The sequence below is a fragment of the Uloborus diversus genome, chromosome 2 (assembly GCF_026930045.1).
Source record: "Uloborus diversus isolate 005 chromosome 2, Udiv.v.3.1, whole genome shotgun sequence".
NCBI lineage: Eukaryota > Metazoa > Arthropoda > Arachnida > Araneae > Uloboridae > Uloborus > Uloborus diversus.
In genome coordinates, this window is record NC_072732.1 from 12,727,945 (window position 1) to 12,748,082 (window position 20,138).

At 34.3% G+C, this 20,138-nt stretch overlaps 1 protein-coding gene across 1 annotated transcript in view; it reads right to left on the reverse strand.

Annotated features, from left to right (window-relative positions):
• Nucleotides 1-20,138, reverse strand: part of LOC129217816 (uncharacterized protein CG3556-like) — a 50,624-nt gene that overhangs the window by 19,206 nt on the left and 11,280 nt on the right. Inside the window, exons 2-7 of the mRNA XM_054852154.1 lie at nt 14,912-15,028; nt 12,811-12,933; nt 7,845-7,958; nt 3,866-4,070; nt 2,480-2,724; nt 1,122-1,282 (exon numbers count right to left, since the gene is read on the reverse strand). Of these exons, the coding sequence (XP_054708129.1) occupies nt 1,122-1,282; nt 2,480-2,724; nt 3,866-4,070; nt 7,845-7,958; nt 12,811-12,933; nt 14,912-15,028 (965 nt within the window). The remainder of the gene's footprint in view (nt 1-1,121; nt 1,283-2,479; nt 2,725-3,865; nt 4,071-7,844; nt 7,959-12,810; nt 12,934-14,911; nt 15,029-20,138) is intronic.

The following is a 20,138-nucleotide window of genomic DNA, read 5'->3' on the forward strand; positions in this document are numbered from 1 at the left end:
TTTACAAAACTAAGACTAAATAATAGAGAGGCAAAAGTGCACATCTGAAAGAAACCAACTAACATCATTGTAAACTAATAGATATGTCCATTTCCGCCTATAAACCGGATATTAGCCTTTCCATGTAATCGATGGTCAGACAGTAGCTGAGAGAATAAACTAATATGCGTAAATGATGCCGAGTCATAAACTGCTGTTTACTGCGAAAATAATGAGCACTTCGTTTCCTTTAGAGCATAGTGCTTGTAACAGTACTACCGAATAAAATCATTAAAGGAAAATGCAAATTTTTTAATACCGATTGTGATGCTATACTTTTAATCTAATAACTTATATACAAAGCCAGATCCAGCAATTTTGTAAGGAGACACACCTGATTTACACATGTATGGTGGACGGCGGATACTCTCACAGTACTGAACGAAATTTTTCTATGTAGCCTATGAGAGAGGAGAGAAAATTTCCCGAACGTATTATTTTCATTTTGCATCAACAAAGGTAATAAAATATTGCGTTTTCGAAACGTTTGCTTCGAAAATATTTTCGGAGGAGTCTTTTGAATTCCCTCTTCCTAACATCATTGAAAGTCATCTCAAATTGCGCTTTTGAAACTTCATTTTCGAAGGCAGCAAAGTACTTGAACCCGATCACTTAATCTAACGTTGTCCGAGATGGTGTTCTATAACGTTTTTACAACTTCAATTTCGAAAAATATCGGGTGGAAAGTCCCCAAACACCTCTTCTTTCTATCATCAGCAAAGATGTTTCGATAAGTTAACAAATCGTAAAATCTCCGGAGAGATTTCTGAGTCCCAATCCTTCACTTAATGTCATCGAAGATGGCCTACATTTGAGCTTTTAGGACTGCAACTCTGAAACATTTCTGGCGCAGCGTCTATTTATGGAGGAGCTGATAGACAAATCGCATGTCCCTTGTTGGTCTTTCTTGTGGTTTATTCATATTTATGCTACTACCCATCTGCTAAAATATTTGGCAGCTCCTTTAGGAGACCTTCACCTTTCCCGACACGTAGACATAATCGTAAAGATTTCATGCCGGAAAACATGATCATCACAACTACTCAAAGTCTAAAATTCACATGAAAGGAAATTTAACTTACTTGTAGTACGACAGCGGTAGTTTTCAAGTTTTCAACTGTTCCATTTAAGTGCTGCCGCTTTTTTAGTTCTGAAACCATATCGCGCAGATTCCTTTGGTCCACGGTAAGGGTAGGCAGTCGAGAAAGACACACCATGGCCAGGGCAGAGAGAGCTTGGATATCTACATCAAAATTTTGAAATATACTGTCAATAATATTGATTTGTTATATGAATGAATAAGTGAAGTTTTTAACGCGTTATGCTAGGTTTCGGACTCTCTATTTTTTTTATTTTATGTTAAATTAATGCCCATCACACTGTTTAAAAATATTTTTATCTTTTTTATTACTTAACTGTAAGTTTAATTTAACAATTGTGCGAAGTTAGTTGAATGGCAACAAGTCGCTCTTGCGAAGTTATGCTTTTGTGGTTTGGCAACGTTCCTGCTGTGTTGTGGTTACTCTCGCTTGCTGCACTCGCCAGCATGCAGCGTGTCTCTGTAAATATCATCATGTAAAACTACAAATACAACTGCTTTATTCAATCCAAACGTATCTGTGTACTTTTTCCTCCAACATTTTTGGCAATGCAAAGTTAAGTATAATTGAACATTTCGCTGTTCAAGTCTGATATTCATTTGATGCATTATTAGAATCGAAATGCTTTTAAATTACGATGACCGTAAATAATAGCGTCAGGCACCATATCAAGTTTTTTCGAGGTTTCTTATGCATATAAAAATATTCTTGTCACAATTTGGCGGTCTAAATTACCCTCTAATAATGCCTTCTAAGCATGACTCAAAAGTATTCGATTGCCGATAGACCTGGTGGCCTCGAAAGTCTTAGAAGACACTGTTGATGGAGTCGTACATTATGTAGCTGTTGTTTAGCTGATAAATGACACTTGGGTGACTTGATATGAAAGGCAGTACAACCGGCTTTAAAATTTCGTTCACCTAACTGTGAACCGTCATTGCCCATCACCGCACTAGAGTCTATAGTGAGGTGGTGCATTGTCTTGACCGAGGACTAAGTGTGATCGTGTGTCCAAACAAAACATCCCTCCCCCACTGTCACACGTTATGTAATCACCATAATATGACTCTCAAAAACAAACGATGGATCCGGCCGCTGGCCTGGCCGCTTCAACGCGCTTGTGCGTAGTACATTGGTACTGCATCTGAATTCATCCGTGAATATCTCACGCCTCTAGTGTGTCGCAATCCAGCTTGCTCGAATTCGGAAAAAATCCAACCGATGCTGCGCGGGATATGAGATCAATTGTAGACGTTCTAATGGACACTGCTCCGTATGATAGCGTCGGTCTATCGGCTGTGCTATCTGTGATACCATTGGATACCAAATGCAATATTTACCTATCCAGAAGGGTCGGTGTTGAGAATTATAAGCGGTCGAGATTCTTTCCACATCTTTGGCAGTCATGGTATCTCCGGCATTGCAAAGAGCGATGATTTCAATTGGATTCGTGTACTTCTCTCCTTCCACTCTTTTTCGCAGGTCAGATACCAGGTCATGTCCATGGAAATCTCTGGGATCGATGCAAGTGACTAGCAATGCGTTGATGTACAAAGCTAAATCTTCAGAAGACAATGTTTCGTTCCTGAAAAGGCATTAAAAAAAATTCTGCAGTTTAGTATGGTGTTATTTCTCTTTAATCAATCAGTTTCAAGTTTTTCAAAAATTTCTTTTAAAGATTGTTTATTACATCATGGTTTCACAACCGTTTTTGGCTTGTGCCCCCCTTTGAACACTAGTCCTTCGTTTGCCCCTTCGAATAATAGTCTAAGATCCCACTAGACTTGACTTGCCCTCATCGAGTTTCCTAAAATTGTTGCCATAGATGAAGAGTAAAAGTTGTAAATAAAAAGTGAAAGTAAGAATTTCTACCTCTTTCGCGTGAATTATTAATCAGGGTTGCCAGTGGTTGAAAGGTGCCTGAAAATAAGAAATTTTCTATCATTCATGATACGAATGATCAGCACATCTCAATGTGTTTAGCACGTTTTGACGTACTTAATTATTAAGTTTATAAAAAGTAAAGGAAGCGGTCACTTTATCAATGCTTATTTTAATTGGTGAAAAATAATTTTACAAATACTCTTAACAGGAAATGTCATTTGACTTATTCAGTGAAATTCAGCCCTTCTATAAATAATAATAATAATAAAAAAAAAACTGCTGAATACTAGAAAATATGTAGGAACCTGAGATTTTATAACATTTTCTATAAACCGATAGTTTTTTAATTAACGCTGTAAATTTAGTTAAGAAGAATTTATACCGGTTATACTTAGGAGAGAGTTCATCTGTTATACTTATGGATTTGCAAAAAATCAGAGGAGTTATCAAGAAGTTGACATCAGTTCTCTCATCAAGTTTCGTGTTTTCTACCCTATTTTGATGATTTTTGACTCATTCGGTCTTTTTTGGTGTTCAAAAGACTGGATGAGGAGAGCACAATCGACAATTTCCGACACATATATTAGAGTTTATAGAGTTATTTGGTTGCTAGAAAACCTTTGTTACTCAGCAAAATATGCTCGTTTACCTCTGAACGAAACTTCTTATAAATTACTTTTACGGGAGAGTAAGCTTAAAAGATTTTTTTTTTTGCTGGGAATCACATCTAGAGCCTCTGATGGCATACTATCTTAACCATTTAACTTATATCTAACGGACTTTCTACATAAAAAAACATTGTTACTTTGGACATATAATGAAAAGGAGGTATCTTTACTTACTCGGAGAATTTAGAGAGCAATTGGATAGTGAGTTCGTAGGCCATTTCTTGACCGGTGAGGTTTCCTGGAGCGAAAAAGGCTGAGTTCGATAAGTAAAGGGCCGTTGCCGTTCTATGTAATTCGTGTCCCCACTTGTTGCTGGTCGTTCCATTTTTTCTTCTACTTAGAAACCAACTTCTCAAGCTCCATTTCGATTTATTAACACCTAGTGTTATTTCTTCATTAGTATTTGGTAAAAAAATAAATAAAAAACGTTTTATTGAGTGTAAAAGTTAAAATAAATATAAACATAGGAACATTACCCCTCACTAGTTGATTATTGTTTATCAATAAAAAATGCAAAGAATAATGAATAAAGTATCAAAAAATCCATATTCTGACAGTTTGAATAAAATGCGCAAACACATCGTATTTTCAAGAGATGACGCAGCGGTATATGAAACCAAGAGGACGAGATATATTGTATTTTCTATGCTAAATCTTTGTTAAAAGTATAACATATTTCTACAATTCTCTTGACATAAAATACCTACATTTGACCTGCCTTAAAAGTTAGTTTTAAAAGGTTTTCGAAGTTGTGTCACATCTCAAAAAATCTGTTGTTCCAAGGAGTTTTTGAGTCTAAAAAAATTTAAAAGCCACTTATGTCGTGGTGGCGCATCAGACCAGCGAATTGAGGGAGGGTTTTATGAACGACCAACTTTCTGTATGACTTCACCTACAAAATAATCATGCCTGCTTATAGAAACCATAACCTACTGAATTTGGGATGAGGGAAGCAATGCCCAAGAGGAAGCTACTTCCTTTGGATTTAAGGCACTTTAACTAATAAGAAAGTTTCGTTTGGTAACACAAAATCATTACTTGTATTGATTGAACGGGGCTATGTCAGTGGATTGCCTGCTGCTTTCAATCGTCGCTAATCTACATCGGTATCTTCATAAAGTAATTCCTAAAATAGTTAACTATACGCAAAATTTCTCATTGCAATAGTGCTTCAAGATCTCAGAAACCAACTACATAGTGCTACATCTTCAAAGTACCCGAAATTGTGGCACTGAGAAGTCAAGCGATGAAAGTGGACTTTTTTTATTTTTAATAAAAATGCATTTGAAGTTCAAATCCTAAGTAGACTATAATTGGAATTTTTGTTCTAAATCTTGATATATAGCGCATCCTACCAGGGCTAATGCTGCCGTGCTAAGGGCAAAAGTGGTATCAGCATTTGAGTTCAAAATAAGAAAATGGCGTTTGAAGTTGTGTGCCTGCATATAAAGATGCAATTTTTCAACTTTTTTTTTTTTTTTTAAATTTTCTCATTCACAAATGACCATAAAACATTGTATTTTGGTAAAATATGTGACATGGCGACCGTAACTCAATTTTGATAAAAAATGCAGATACGACTTTTGTGCTTAGCACGGCACACTGGTACTTTCCCTTGCACCAATGAAGATGAGGGGTTCTCCCATCATTTGTACAGGTTATCTTGGAATTTTTAATTTTAGCACTTATATATCTCTTTTCTTCTCACTGCCTCAATTAATAAGAGCATCTGGTTTTCTTACATACTCTCTTATTAGGCACTAAAAATGTGACAGTGTTTCAGTCTCATCAAAAAAATGATTAAGAAAATTTGATTTGCATTTGTATTCTTTAATTGCTTAGTTTACCAAACAAAAGTCTAAAAATAGAACAGTGCTTCAGCCAAAGGACATCATTCTGTGCACGATTGGGTAAAAATTGTGGCCGGTCCGAGAGTCCATTTGAATTTCAGTAGTATATGATTGTTAATAAATTTCTAGGTGATATGTTTGCACTTTAAAACTAGAAATTGCAATGTTATGTATGCTGGAAAACTCCGAAATCGGACAATTTCGGAGAAAAATGCTCACATCGCTATTGGATCACTCACAACAGCACAAAGTCCGAAATGGCGAATTATTTCGTAGTCTGGAGGACTTGAATGTGATCAACTCACGATGCAAAAAATCAGTAGTGATCCAAGTCCGATTTTACACTTGGAAAACAGGCAAAACACCTTTACATGGATAAAAATACCAGATAAAAGTCAGTGAAGCGAAATCCCCCCCCCCCCCCAATAAGTGCCGATCAGAACGTTGTATTACGCATCCCAGAACTTGACAGAAGAAAAGCGCCCAAGAATGGGATAGCGGTGATAATGGAAGTTAACGACTATGGCCTGTGCACAAACTCGGCACGAAATCCGGAATATTAATCCCTTCAGACTTGGTGTCCGGTATACCGGACATACACTTTAAACAGCTGCTAATCATTTAATAATTGATTTAATTAGTTGATTTTTTTTTGTAATTGACTCTTTACATTCTACTTATTATAATCTGTAAAATAATTTTTCGTTTTGGGATTGACAACACTGACATATGAGGATTGAGAGATAGAGGGTGGCTCATTTTCCAACCATGGATTTTCATCTGAAAAGCGAGGTCCTGATTTTTTTTAAAAAAAATATATAATCTTTAATTAATCGTTTCAAACGCTTATATTATGTTTTATAATTGTTTGTAGAACATTTTATAATGAAGTTTGTTCGGTATTTTATCGTTTTTGTATATGAAATATTGATTTCAAAAATATAAGTCCGGAGTATTGGACGTGCCATAACTCTTTTAATTTTTCTCCTAGAACCTCAAACTTTTGTCTATAAGATAACCTTTACCATAGTACACAGTGTACTATGGTAAATCCCTTATTTCATAATTCCGACTGAAGGGGTTAAAGAAGTTGCCCTCGAACCCAGAACGAATTTCAACCTACTGAAGACATTTTTGTATGTAAAAAAGATGTTTCAAATTTTTTGCACTCACTCGAACCATTGTTGCCCTGGAATTAGGAAGCTCGCAGGATTTTGGAGAATGCGACAGTAAAAGATGTAAGTGTTTTGGAGAATGCGACAGTAAAAGATGTAAGTGCATACCTTATGGAAGCAAATGTAACTCAAAGTGCCATCACAGTTTCGCTAACTAAAATGATTTATTTTATTAAATCAAATATTTAGGGCTAAAAAATATCGTTTTCAGCCATTTATCTTCTTTATTTATCCATGTGAAGGTTTTTCTGCCATACGGCAAATGTGAAACAGGACTTTGATCACTACTGATTTGACGAATCTCAAATTGATCATATTCAAGTGCTATAACTCCGAAATAATTCACCGATTCGGACTTGGTGTTTCTGCTTGGTGTTCCAACATAAATAACTTAATTTGTTGAGCTCAGTCTATGGTCTAATAACCTCTCATAAAATGGATCATAAACCAGGAGAAACCAATGCTTTAGAACTCGTTATTATTTCCAACATTGCCATATTTCTTTATGTCAAGTGTAAATTAACATGCTGTAATCATATATCACATACTTATATTCAAATATTTCTTTAGTTACAATGACTGTAATAAAAAATTAATTCTTTTATTAAACTTAATTTTCTTACACTTATGTACGTAAAAGTTAGTTTATCAACATTTTATATGTTTTGTTGGTTTCAACGTGTGACCAACTAGTGGAGATACACATCTGGAAGGTAATCATCGTCCTTCACACTTTACGACCAGTACATCTAAAGTTTCGCTTGCCACACGAAAGATTATCCTTTCCGTGAGACAATTTAACAATTTACATCATAAATCTTCTCATTGTTAACATTATTCTCGACGTGTATCCAGAAAAAGACTCATGGAGTCAAATAAGGGCTCCTTGGAGGGTACGAAATAGGACATGACCATCTAGTACACTCGTTGAAGATGCTTCTTCTCTACCTATTATTAAAAAAACTAACTTAAATTGAAGAAGGTGCAGATTTCTTCATAATTTACTGAACTGACCTATCTCATACCGTCAACTCGATGTAACTTTTCAAAAAGCCATCTTATGTTGTGGACACTTGTTAAGTACTAGATGAATTACTTTTATGTTCAATGTAATACACGGCAACTTACCAATTATTTCATGTACGGCTGGTTTCTCAGATGAAGTAGAGACTTCTGCATTTCTGGTGGAAATTGAGCGGGGTGTTGTACTGGATACAGGACGGGGACGTTCAGTAACTCGCACTAATATAAAAATATACTTAAATTAAAAAAAAATGACATCTTAAATTCAAATTAAGCTTATCGCAATCACTTGTGTGTGAAAGGAGGGGGCGTGTGTATGTAGATGGACGCAGCCTCCCAGCAAGAGCGGATTCCGGTGGACAATGCTTCTGGCGAAGATGGTTCTCGCTGGTGGAGCAGCAGTAGGGGATGGGGGCTAGGGGGTCGACAGCGGTGCTACCGAGGGAGGTGGTCCAAAAATAAAATCATGGGACGCAGACAGGTCGCGGACGTCAATCAACAGTCAAGTGAAAGCAATAAGAAATTCGTTATCGCTCAAAAAAAGAAAAAGAAAAAAAAACATATAAATATATTTTTATAACGTTTCAGAATGAAGCGTTATAAACATATCACACAAAATGCAACACACTAAAAGCGATAACGGTAGAGTCATTTTAGTACATGATATGAATCGGTTTTTGGATTAAAATATTAATGAAGTGTGTTTTAACTACAGGCCTAAAATTCACCGAAAATTTTTCAAAATATATAAAGTCTTGCACCGATAAAGAAAATGTATTTTAAAAATAAAAACTTTAATACATATACATATTTTTTTTTTTTTTTTTTTTTGATTTGGATCCTTACCTCATCAATGTTTTTCCCTATTGGTACAGGGCATGAAGTTTTCTATCCTTCCCTTGTCTATAATTGTGGACCAAGTTCAATGTACATATCAATATGACAATGTTCAAATTTGCACTGAATAATCGTATTGATATATCTGTTATTAAAATTTTCCATTTGTACTCAATATTTGCAAAGGTAGTTCAACCTACAAATGTTACTTTGCAATATGCTCTTGAAAACCATCTATAAAATAGCTACCCTTAAACGATTCCTCAGAACCGGCCCTTCCTTGTGGAACTTTTAAACATCATGAATGTTAAGAATTGAAAACATTTGTCTCATGGCGTCTTAGTGTTCCTTCATTCTCGTTTAGCGCAGAAAGGCCATAAATCTGGGACTTATGCCCTTTCTGCATTAAACAAAAATGTGGGCCCTAAATAAAGTGCTTTGTTGTTGTACAACAAATTGTATTGACTTTCCTTCTACACTAGTCGATTTCTCTACATACCGAATTATGTTCTCTACGATTTATGTACCGACATAGTCTATATAGTCGATTTCTCTAAAACCACAGATAACTCAATTTTGTAAAAAATGGGACTTATGCCCTTTCTGAACTGTTCGATTCAATTATGGTGGAAAATATGACGTAGTGTCTTTCGTAATGAATGCTCATTGTCCGAGAAAAACTTTACAAATATACTCTACAGTGGATATTAAACTACAATGGTGTGAAAAGAATTGGGATGCAGATAGACTTATAAAGTGGTAAGAGCAACGAAATTATTGGAATACTGCCTTTAATTTTAATAGAATGAATATGAGCTCTTAAAAGTATTCTTAAGATACAGAGATCGTACAGAGTCCCTAAAAGTAGACGACTTTAAACAAGCTTAAAGTACAGGGTGTTTCAAAATGAATGGTGGGGTTTTAACATGTTATAATATTTATTACACCAAACTTACAGCCACAAGTGATATATCAAATGAAAGAGAAACCCAAACAGTTTTTTTTGTTTGTTGGCATCAGTGCGCATGCGCGTGGAATGTTTCTGCTGCAATCCGCTAGTAAAGCTCTTCCCTCAACTGACACAAAATGAACCAGAAAACTACATCTTTCAGCAAGATGGTGCGCCGCCTCACTGGCATAATGAGGTACGCGATTGGCTTAACCTAGCTGTACCCGACCGCTGGATTGGCCGTAAGGGGCCTAAGGGCTTCTTTCCCATGGCCTCCACGGTCACCCGACCTAACACCGTTGGATTTCTATCTTTGGGGGTTTATTAAGGACCGCGTGTATGTGCCTCCACTGCCAGCCGACCTTCCGAATTAAGGAACAGGATTGAAACAGCTGTTGCAGCAATGACTAATGAGACACTCATCAAAGTTTGGGAAGAACTCGCATATCGTCTTGACGTGTGCCGAGTGACGAATGGTGCTCACATTGAACACTTGTAGGCTATTATGTAAAACTGTTTGAGTTTCTCTTTCATTTGATACATCACTTGTGGTGGCAAGTTTGGTGTAATAAATTTTATAACATGTTAAAACCCCGCTGTTCATTTTGAAACACCCTGTATATCTGCGCGCGTTCATCAAGGAAACCACAGGAGTAGTTTGGTAAGAGTCACCGGCAAATGCGAAGAAGACACCTCTCTCAATGTTGTCTTAATCTTTCAGTTCGTTTAGAATCCACGGCTTCTATGTACAAACAGTGACTCATCGAACATCCGTAATACATTATGCGGCAGACCTTTTGAAGACGCTATCCAAATGGCCCATTTTTTTATTTTTATCTAACGTACGGAGTCCTTCCGAAGGGAGCCATTCAAAGCAGTTTAAACTTGGGGGGGGGGGGTCAGTTTTTCTACTACTAAGAAAAATTGCTGCAATTTATTTAACATTTTTCAGTTCCACCGGATATGCCGATAAACATTAATTTGCGTTCTGGTATCATAGGTGAGTCGCTGATGGGTTACTAATTTAATTGCTTGATTGGAAATGTACTCATTCAGTAGGTTGCAATCATGTGTTAATCTTGTACGAACATATAAACATACAAAATAAAACCTCTCTTCATCATATTAATATGGATAAAAAAACCTGAAAGGGTAGCCCGAAATGCATGCAAAATTACAGCTTTTAGAATCATGGATTAATATCATCTATCTGCACTACTTGAATTCAAAAATTAATTTGCTCGAAGCAAATCCCAGTTATAACTCATTTGAATAAATTTTGATGCATTAACATTCTGCAAGTCTAAATGTGTCGTAATGTCCAAGGCTATTAGAATGCTATATACTTTATCTTCTTCAGCCTCAAATACATGTATAGGTTATGGCTGTTCTTATGCCATCATCGCTATTTTTTTTTTCACTTGTTTCTATTCCTTAGCATTCTGTTCATAGGGAACCTTCAATTATTTTACCAATGTAACAGCGGGACAATGTGTTTACGTATATAATAATAGAACAGTACGAAACATAAACTGGTAGCGAAGACAAACTATTGGTTTAAAAAAATAGTATAAGTACATATGAAGCAGTGAGAAGCAAAGGGATGTAAGTGAACATTTTCAAGTTTTGAGTTAAACGCGTATAAAGATTACGTCTTAGGTAGGTTTTCATTGAATTTTATTTCTAAATCATGCTATACAGCAGCACCTATCGTGGCTACTAGTACCATGTCTTGCCCCAAGACTGAGGAGGGGTTCACCTACCATTTGTATTGGTTATTTCCAAATTTTTAATTTTGCCACTTGCATCAATTTGCTTCTCACTACCTCATACAGTAAAACCTGTAAAGTTGACCACCTGTTTAAGTTGACCACTTTTGTATGGAACGGAATTAGTCCTATCTTATATAATGAAGAAAAACCTCTGTAATTTGACCACCTGTCTATCTTGACCACTAATATACACCAGCTTTGGTTTGGAGTATTGTAAAAAACCCCTTGTAAGTTGACCACTTGGCAAAAGCATTAGATTGTACTATAAGTTTAATCAGTTATGCATCAAATAAGCAACCAGACATTTAAAAAAAAAACAAAAAAAACAATTAATATTTATGTTCCTATCGAAAAACATTGGGCTTATGTTAAGTCCCAGAAAATGCGCCAAACTTCATTAAGGAGTTATTTTGTTGAAAAGTAGATTACCATTGTTACAAATGTAAAAGAAAAAATCAAATGAAGAATTTAAATCACTTTTGGTTTGTTATGAATTTTAGGAATTGTTAATGTCAAGTAAGTAGTTTTTATAAAGCAATGAGACTTTTTTTTTTCTTCGAGCGATTTACAGACATTTTAAATTTGTATGATAATTTATGTTTCATTCTAGTATATAATCTCTAAAAATATTTAAAAACATTTTATTTATTGTTTTAAAGTGATGTTAAACAATGAAAGTGAGTTTAAAGATTCCAATTAGTTAAAAAATGAATGCATGGGGCAAGAAATGACAAAAAAAAAAAAATCGTTACTACCCTCTATAAGTTGACCACCTGTCTAAGTTGACCACCAAAGTACTGCACCGCAAGTGGTCAACTTACACAGGTTTCACTGTATATGCATAATTTATAGCCTATGTCACTCAATAAGAATGCACCTTTCATATAGTGAAAGAATTTTTCAAATAGCTGCAATAGTTCCGGAGATTACTTCGAACATATAAACACGCAAAAATCCGCTCTCTCTCTTTAAAATATTAGTATAGATAAGTGATAGCTAAAAAGTTCCCCGACTTTTTGTTGTACGCTTCTCCTCTTTCTCTCGAAGGGAGACGTTTCACTTAAGCAGGGTAAATGAAAGTTATGGACAACAACCCAAAACAGGCAGATTTGCCTTGCTGTCAATGTCAAGTTTATAATCGATACTCCAGGAGCTCATCAGTGGATTCTTAAAGCAGCATCTTTAATCTTTCAAGAACACCAGAACCAAATTCTTTCCGTTTGTAAGTTTTTCTTCACTGAGTGGATTAGTTTTTTCTTGCCTTTCCGTCACCAATAGAGAATTTTTGAAAAATTGACATATTCCGTTTTGACAACTCTGTTCACAAGTGTGAAAGAGGCGTGCTTCAGAAAATAATTGCGTTGTTGGTTTAATACAGCATCTTTCTACAAACGGTTACTTTTGGACTTCGTCGAAAATCTCTCTTAGAGTCGTCATGAAATGTGAGACTTTATTTTTAACATTCCAAAGTAATATCAGTTTAAAACCAAGATGAGAAAAGCCCAAATCTTACCGCACTTTTCTTCATCAATTCCGCTTCTACATTGAGGAGTTCCATCACATCGAAAATCTTCCGGAAAGCACTTCCCTTCACAGAATATCCATTGATCTGGACATCGTCCTGCATAAGCAACGCCTAAAAATACCAGAATTCACTGCATAGACAAAACTTTAAAATAACAAATTTTTAAACAAAATACAACAAAGTGAATCGTTTACCTGAATGTCTTAATAGTTGCATGACCAGAAAAAATATTATTCAAAGGTTCACTAATGCTGTGAAATACTTAAATTCAGGAGAATTGAGTGAACTGAAAGTCACAATTTTTAGTGATGAATTGAAGACTTCTATATATATATATCTACGAGGCGTGCTTCAAAAGTAAGGTCCGTTTTGAAATAAAAAAACAACGAATACAGATAAAGATAAGAAATTTATTTCACTAAAATCTATTACCCTTACGCTATTTTTCGACATTGCTCCCGTGATTTTCCAAGCATTTGTCATAGCGTCGTACAGGTACCTATTCGTACAAAGATACTACCTGTGCAGTCAACCATGACGACTGTTACAGTTGCTGTTTTTTGAGTTCGAGAGACCATGTTTCGTATGCCACTCGAGACCTTCAGTCGCTTTTTTTAGGCAAATTTCATGAATATAAAAGATTTTGAACAATGTTGAAATGAATATTTTTTCGTAAAACAAGTTAAACTAAAAAGAATAAAATAAAATAATAGTTTAAAAAACTAAAAAAAACACGCTTTCGTAGCAAAATGAACAAAAAAGTGAAAAATAATTTTTGGATGACAGTAGTTGACCAATCACTCAATTTTAATGTAATACAATAAAGCGAGGGTTGCTTCTTGTCAGTTGTCTTGAATTTCTTCCATTTGTTGTCCATGCAAAAATGTAAATAGACAGCACCCCACGATTTTTTGTATTACATTAAAATTAAGTCATTGGTCAACTACTATCATCCAAAGATTATTTTTCACTTTTTAGTTCATTTTGCTACGAAAGCGTGTTTTTTTAGTTTTTTAAACTATTATTTTATTTTTTGAAATAAAATTTCCTACTGTGATATGTCAATTGAGAATGGATAAAACCAAGGCTTCACTTGATACGCGTCTTAAGCAGCGATTTTAGGTCCCGAGATACATTTTAAAGTAAATTACTGGTAAAGTAAAGTTCACTTAAAACGTGTGTTCTGTCGTCGTAGTTTAACCATGTGACCGGATCGGTGCTTTAGGTTTTCCTAACCAAATGATCAGAAAGTACGGTCCCTAGCAACATTTGTTTCTCGGCTCAAATCCATCTGAGTTTTGGTACCAAGTCAAGAATACTTTAATAATAAACTGATTAGTTTGATAATCCTTAAAGGAAAAGATGATGGAAATTCAAGACGAAACAAATTTTATTTTCGTACAGATAAAGTACAACAGGGTTGTTTAAGTTGATTTCATATTCTAAAACGCGGCTTATCTTGATTTTGAGATTTATATTACGACGTGTTTTGCTAAGACACTTAGTCATTTTGTCGCCCAAATAATATAGATTGAAATAAAATTATTTTCCTTGAAATCATAGAGTAAAGAAATGTATATAGAGAGGCTTCATCTATAGTAAATAGGAGATGAAATTGAAGCCGCAATTACGGGATACAGCGGCGCAATGATGAGCGGGGTTATGATAACATGATCGCTTCGCGAGAAGTTTTCACCAATCTCGCAAAGGAACCAAATGAAATAGGTGACGGATTGGTTTGCATTTTAATTCATATTTTGATGTAATTTCAAAAACGTGCTTCATAAACTTGCAGTAATTGATCTAAATGTAAATTGACAACCAATTAAGATTCAATGGAATGTTTTAAATCAAAAGGAATCTCGAGATATTTAGCAAGAAGTTAAGGATCTTGGGATACAGCAGTGCAACTTCCGGCTTCAATTTCTTACCATAGCGGGGCCTCTCTATGTAATTTTTTCTATGCTTGAAATTAACATTTTTTCTCTGCTCGTTAACAATTAAAATATGAAAAGCAAAAGAGAAAACAAAATATTAGTTTCTCCCCTCCCCCCACACACAAAGTTTATGTAATTCTTTGTATACTTACGGCAAAATAATTCATCAGAGTTGTCACTGCAATCGTTCTCACCATCACAGAAATAGGGTTTTGGAATGCATTTACCATTTGCGCAATGAGATTTCCCAGCCACGCAAAAACAACTGCCTAAAAATTACATGGTACAAAAAATATTTAAATTTTGAAACTTTTGAAAAATGAATAAATTTATGTAACATATTGATAAAAAAAGAAAAAAAAAAGAAAAAAGAAAAACATTAATATAAATAACAATTCCTGAGAATTGAAGTCTAAGAATTCCAATACAGTTTTACTCTGTAGCCCAGACCATGGGGGTGGGCAGGAACGAATAACGGCACTTCTCCAAAGAAAAATCTCTGATCCTATTTTTTTTTCCTGATCATTTAAAATTTTAATTTTAATGCTTCAATCTTAAAACGTTGCGGGGCAAGATCTACCGCAACACCTGCATATCAGTATTTTTAAATGAAAAAAAAAAAACATTTTTTAAAAAGTTGATACCTCATATTATGATTCAAAATTGCTCCTTTTATTCAAATCTAATACATCGCAACTACGAGTCAACGATTCAAATTTCGGTAATCAAGTGCAAGTATGCGTAAGAATTGTTGCACCAGTGCAAATGGATTGAGAAACATTAAAGGTTTTTGTTTAAAACGATTTTCTTTACCGTTTAGGGAGAATTTTTAGCACATCCTTCCTATTATTTATTGCGATTTTGAATTTATGTCAGTAGCTAAGAGCCCATTTGGGCATAAACAGATTTTTTAAATAAATTCTTTAGTGTGCAACATACTTTGGCTTCAGATTGAAGCCATATGGGATGCTATTCCCAATCGAGACATTCAGCACTTCTATGATTCGATACCAAAACGTGTGTGGGCTCTCATAGCTGCGCAGTGTAGCTACATTCGATAGGGTCTGGTGGGGTAAAGTGGTCATAAAATCGTAGGTTTTTAACTTATGTGAATAGTAGATACAATAAACTCTTTAAACATTTATTTTTTTTTGTTTTCATTTTACATTGCATTATTAAAGAACACAGTACATTGAGTTTTAGGAAAATAAATGTTGATTTAAGTAGTTTTATAACACTTTCTTTTCCCTTTGTATTTATGACCACTTTACCACATGGGGTGGGGGAAAGTGGTTATAGCATAGGGTAAAGTGGTCATAGTTAAAAATAGGTGCAAAACCATTATAAACAACACTAATATTTGTATATTTCGGTTATTTTTATAGTTACAAGTATATGCACAATCATATGTGTGTATACACGAATATATACGTGTAGTGTAAACATTAGTAAACACGTTCATATATGAGTAGATACATGTATGGATCAGATACATGCATGCACGTGCCTACTCAAGTATATACGTGTATACACTAGTATATAAGCATGTATACGTGATTACCTACAGGAGTGTATACGTGTCTACACGAGTATATACCTGTCACGTGTACGTACTGGTATATACGCGTGTAAACGAACATCATATGCGAATATGCACTTGTATTTCGAGTACATACGTGAATACCTGAGTACATACGTGTACAGTAGACATAAACACGCATATATAAGTGTACATACACATATATACGGGTATACACGAGTTAATTCGTGGAAACATCTACTGCGTGTTTGTACGTGTCTACTCATATATATATATATATTGTGAAACACGATTATATACCCGTATAGACGTGTATACGTACATTTACGTGCATACACCAGTACATGTATGTATACACGAGTATATAAGCTTATATACACATGTATGCCTAAGGAGTGTGAGAGGGGAGGATAAGAAGCAAAGAATTACAAGGAACTTACGTTCGCTGACGCGCTACATGCACACAAAGCCAGAAACTGATGGATGCAAACAAATCACAATTTTGTTACACAAAGATGATTTTACTTAACATTTTAATTTTTAAGAAATATTTAGAGCAGTTGTTAAAAGTTATGGCCTGTAGTCGCAACAAAGGCGTAGCGACAGATGAAACTTTTTCAAAAGTCTCGTTATTGCATCAGAGAGTGCTTTGTGATTGAGACACATATGTATTACAGCTGTAGACCGTAAATTTCATCAATCGCTTTAAAACTTCCTTGAGACCTAAAATGTTGTGTAAAATTTTCTGTGAGTAATAAATTTGTGACCTGTTTTGCATCCATCAGTTTCTGGCTTTGCGTGCATGTAGCGCGTCAGCATTGTGTTTGTGACCATATGTTCCTCATGATTCTTGCTTCTTATCCTTCCTTCGAACACATTTTAATAATTTGCCCAAAAGTTTAAACTCACCCTGTTTACTTGTATACCATATGCTTGTATGTAAGTGTCTACTCGAGTACGTACGCGTATATTCGTGTCTACCTGAGTATATAAGTGTTTATATATACATGCGAGTATATACGTGTATAGTCGCATGTATATCTGTATACATTAAAAATACTTGCAGATACTCATATAAGTATTTATTGGTGCATTTATGTGAATACGTCTATATACGTGCCTACACTAGTATATGCGAAATGCATATGCATATACTCGTATATTTAACCCCATTTACTGTAAAAACAATACCAATTAAGTAATATTAATATTTAATTTATATCTGCCTTATATTTAATGATTAAGCGACATTAGTAGAACACTATTTGTTTAAGCCTAATATTATGACCACTTTACCCCCATCTTACTTACAATGTTCTAAAAAATTATCTAAAAGAGATTCAGCTAACTGCTAATGATTAAGAGTTCTTGAGACATGTAGGAAGCTTCCTATGCAGTCAATCTGTTCATAATTCTAACAAACAAAATTTCCCAAGGAAGTTAAAAGAGGTGTTTATATTAAAAACTTTTATATTCACACAAAATATTTTTTTTTACGAAACAAAATTTTGCCAGTTGGGTCATTCCATAGAAATGTCAACCTCAACCTCAGAATTTTTTTTCCCACAAAGCCTTAATTGTGACCTATCATTTCATTCAGCATACTTTTTAGTACATAAATCCAGTAACAGTTTGCAAAAATTTCATTCGGTGTTTTTCTTCAGGCTCTAAACGTGCGAGGTTGTAGAAAAGGCTTAGCATGTGCAAAAAACATGCGTCTACGTTTTCTTGTGTAATGTAAAATTTTTTGCAAATTTTTAAAAGAACTATGTTTTTTCTAAATGATTAGATGTTGGCCCAATAAAACTGACTGTTCTTTTTGCATACATTATAAGATAAGTATTTTAATTATATTGGTTATTTCACTGAAAATATTTAAGTTACGTTAGTCACGAAAAGGTACTATTTTCTGCTTAAAAACTAAACCAGATGATTAAACCAAACAGCACTTTTTATTTTCTTACATCTGTGTCATATCTACTTAAAAAATGCAAAATATTTATTTTAGTATCAGTAGATATAAAATAATTAGTGTGACTAACGTAACATTTGAGCTGTGACTAACGTAACAGTTTGCATGTGACTAACGTAACTTTCAAAAATAACTGCTAATACTTAAAACTTATTTAATTTAATGTACATTTTCATGAACAATTTTGAATATGTAGGCATTTTATATTGATTAAAAACATAAAGGGTGAAAAATACCAGTAATATTACATTGTAGACCTTCTGTTTACTTAGAAAAAAATACTTTTTTAAAGGTCTTTAAAAAGATACTTCCAATTTAAAGAATTATAAAAAAAAAGAAAAAAGGTTAGTAAAGCAAAATGAGTACTCTGCTGAATGTGCATTCAACCCCAGAATCCAAGCTAATAATTAAGATAATAGAAATAGTCTTAAAAAAGGAGAACGTCTCAATTTTTTGAAAATACATCTCCACCTATTATTAAAATGAAGTAATGGCTGCTCGTTGGAAAACATTTGAAGATGTTACTTGATACGGTGACAATAAGCGCTGCTGCCATATATTTCAGAAAATGCAAGAATGATCATTTAGAAATTCAAACATTTGCGGTGAAATATGGAATGAAAATGCATTCTGCAAAAACGCTCGAATATTTTTTTTTCAATATTACATTTTAATTCAAAAGGATGCACAACACTATTCGTTTGATGATTCAATAAACCTTAAAAAATAATATGCCATTGAAAAGTACTACGGAGTTTCTTATAACGATAACTAGTATATCGGCAGAATACTAGAATTCGATGAAATTATCAACTTGCATAAAGTTAATTTTTTAAAAGAGAGATATTTAGGATTTAATTAGCCCAAAATGATGTTATTCAGTTTGTAAAAGCAGTTTTTTTTTTTGTTTATATTTTTTTTCGCACATTCAAATTGAGTTAACTGAACTGAATCCTTCTAGTCAATTTCTTGCACTAATATGGAACAAAAGTAAAGGAAGAACCATAATGCAACACAAAGAAGGTTCCTAAAAAATGTAAAAGTAATATAAGAGCAAGAGATTAATTACAAAATTTTTTTATATGCACTCATTGCTTGTCATTCGATGGTTACGTTAGTCACGTTACATTAGTCGCACACAGTTTTTCGTAAAAGCACCGTTAAGGGCCAAAAAAGATTCATCTGTAATAAATCTGTAGTACATTTTTAAAAATAGATTGTTTACTTCTTACAAATATATCGGCCAATTTTAAATGCCTGCGTAAGTTTCAGAAAAAATTGCCTCGTAACATAAGCATTGTTTCTCAGAGTTGCAAAAATGTTACGTTAGTCACGATGCCGTTTTTGGTGACAAAACTCCTGCCAGCGCTTATTTTGCTTCAAATTCTTGGTAGAAATGAAAAATAGTCACCTTGTACATTTTAAATCTGCATATTAAATCAAAACACATTTATTTTTACTCCTGTTGTAAGTAAAAGGAGTTTGAAAATCAGCTGCGAATGTTATGTTAGTCACTATGGAAAGCCCCAGTTGTAAAATTTTGTATTCAAAATGTAGTTTCTAACTGCCCTACTCTATAATAAAATTTTCACATTTATTCGGACATTTATTTCCAAGCTATAGCCATTTATTTGAAGAATGACCACTTTACCCCATTGACCACTTTCCCCCACCAGACCCTATCAAATAGTATTAAACTTCGGAAAATTATTTAAAAAATGGTTAAATCCTATGTTTTTAAGAATGCTCTCTAGTGATGTGGATCGGGTAAATACCCAGCGGGTAGGTAAATATTTTTTGGGTATTTACCCGGGTATTTACCCAAGGCCTGGGTAAATACCCAAAAACTGGGTATTTTACAAAAAAT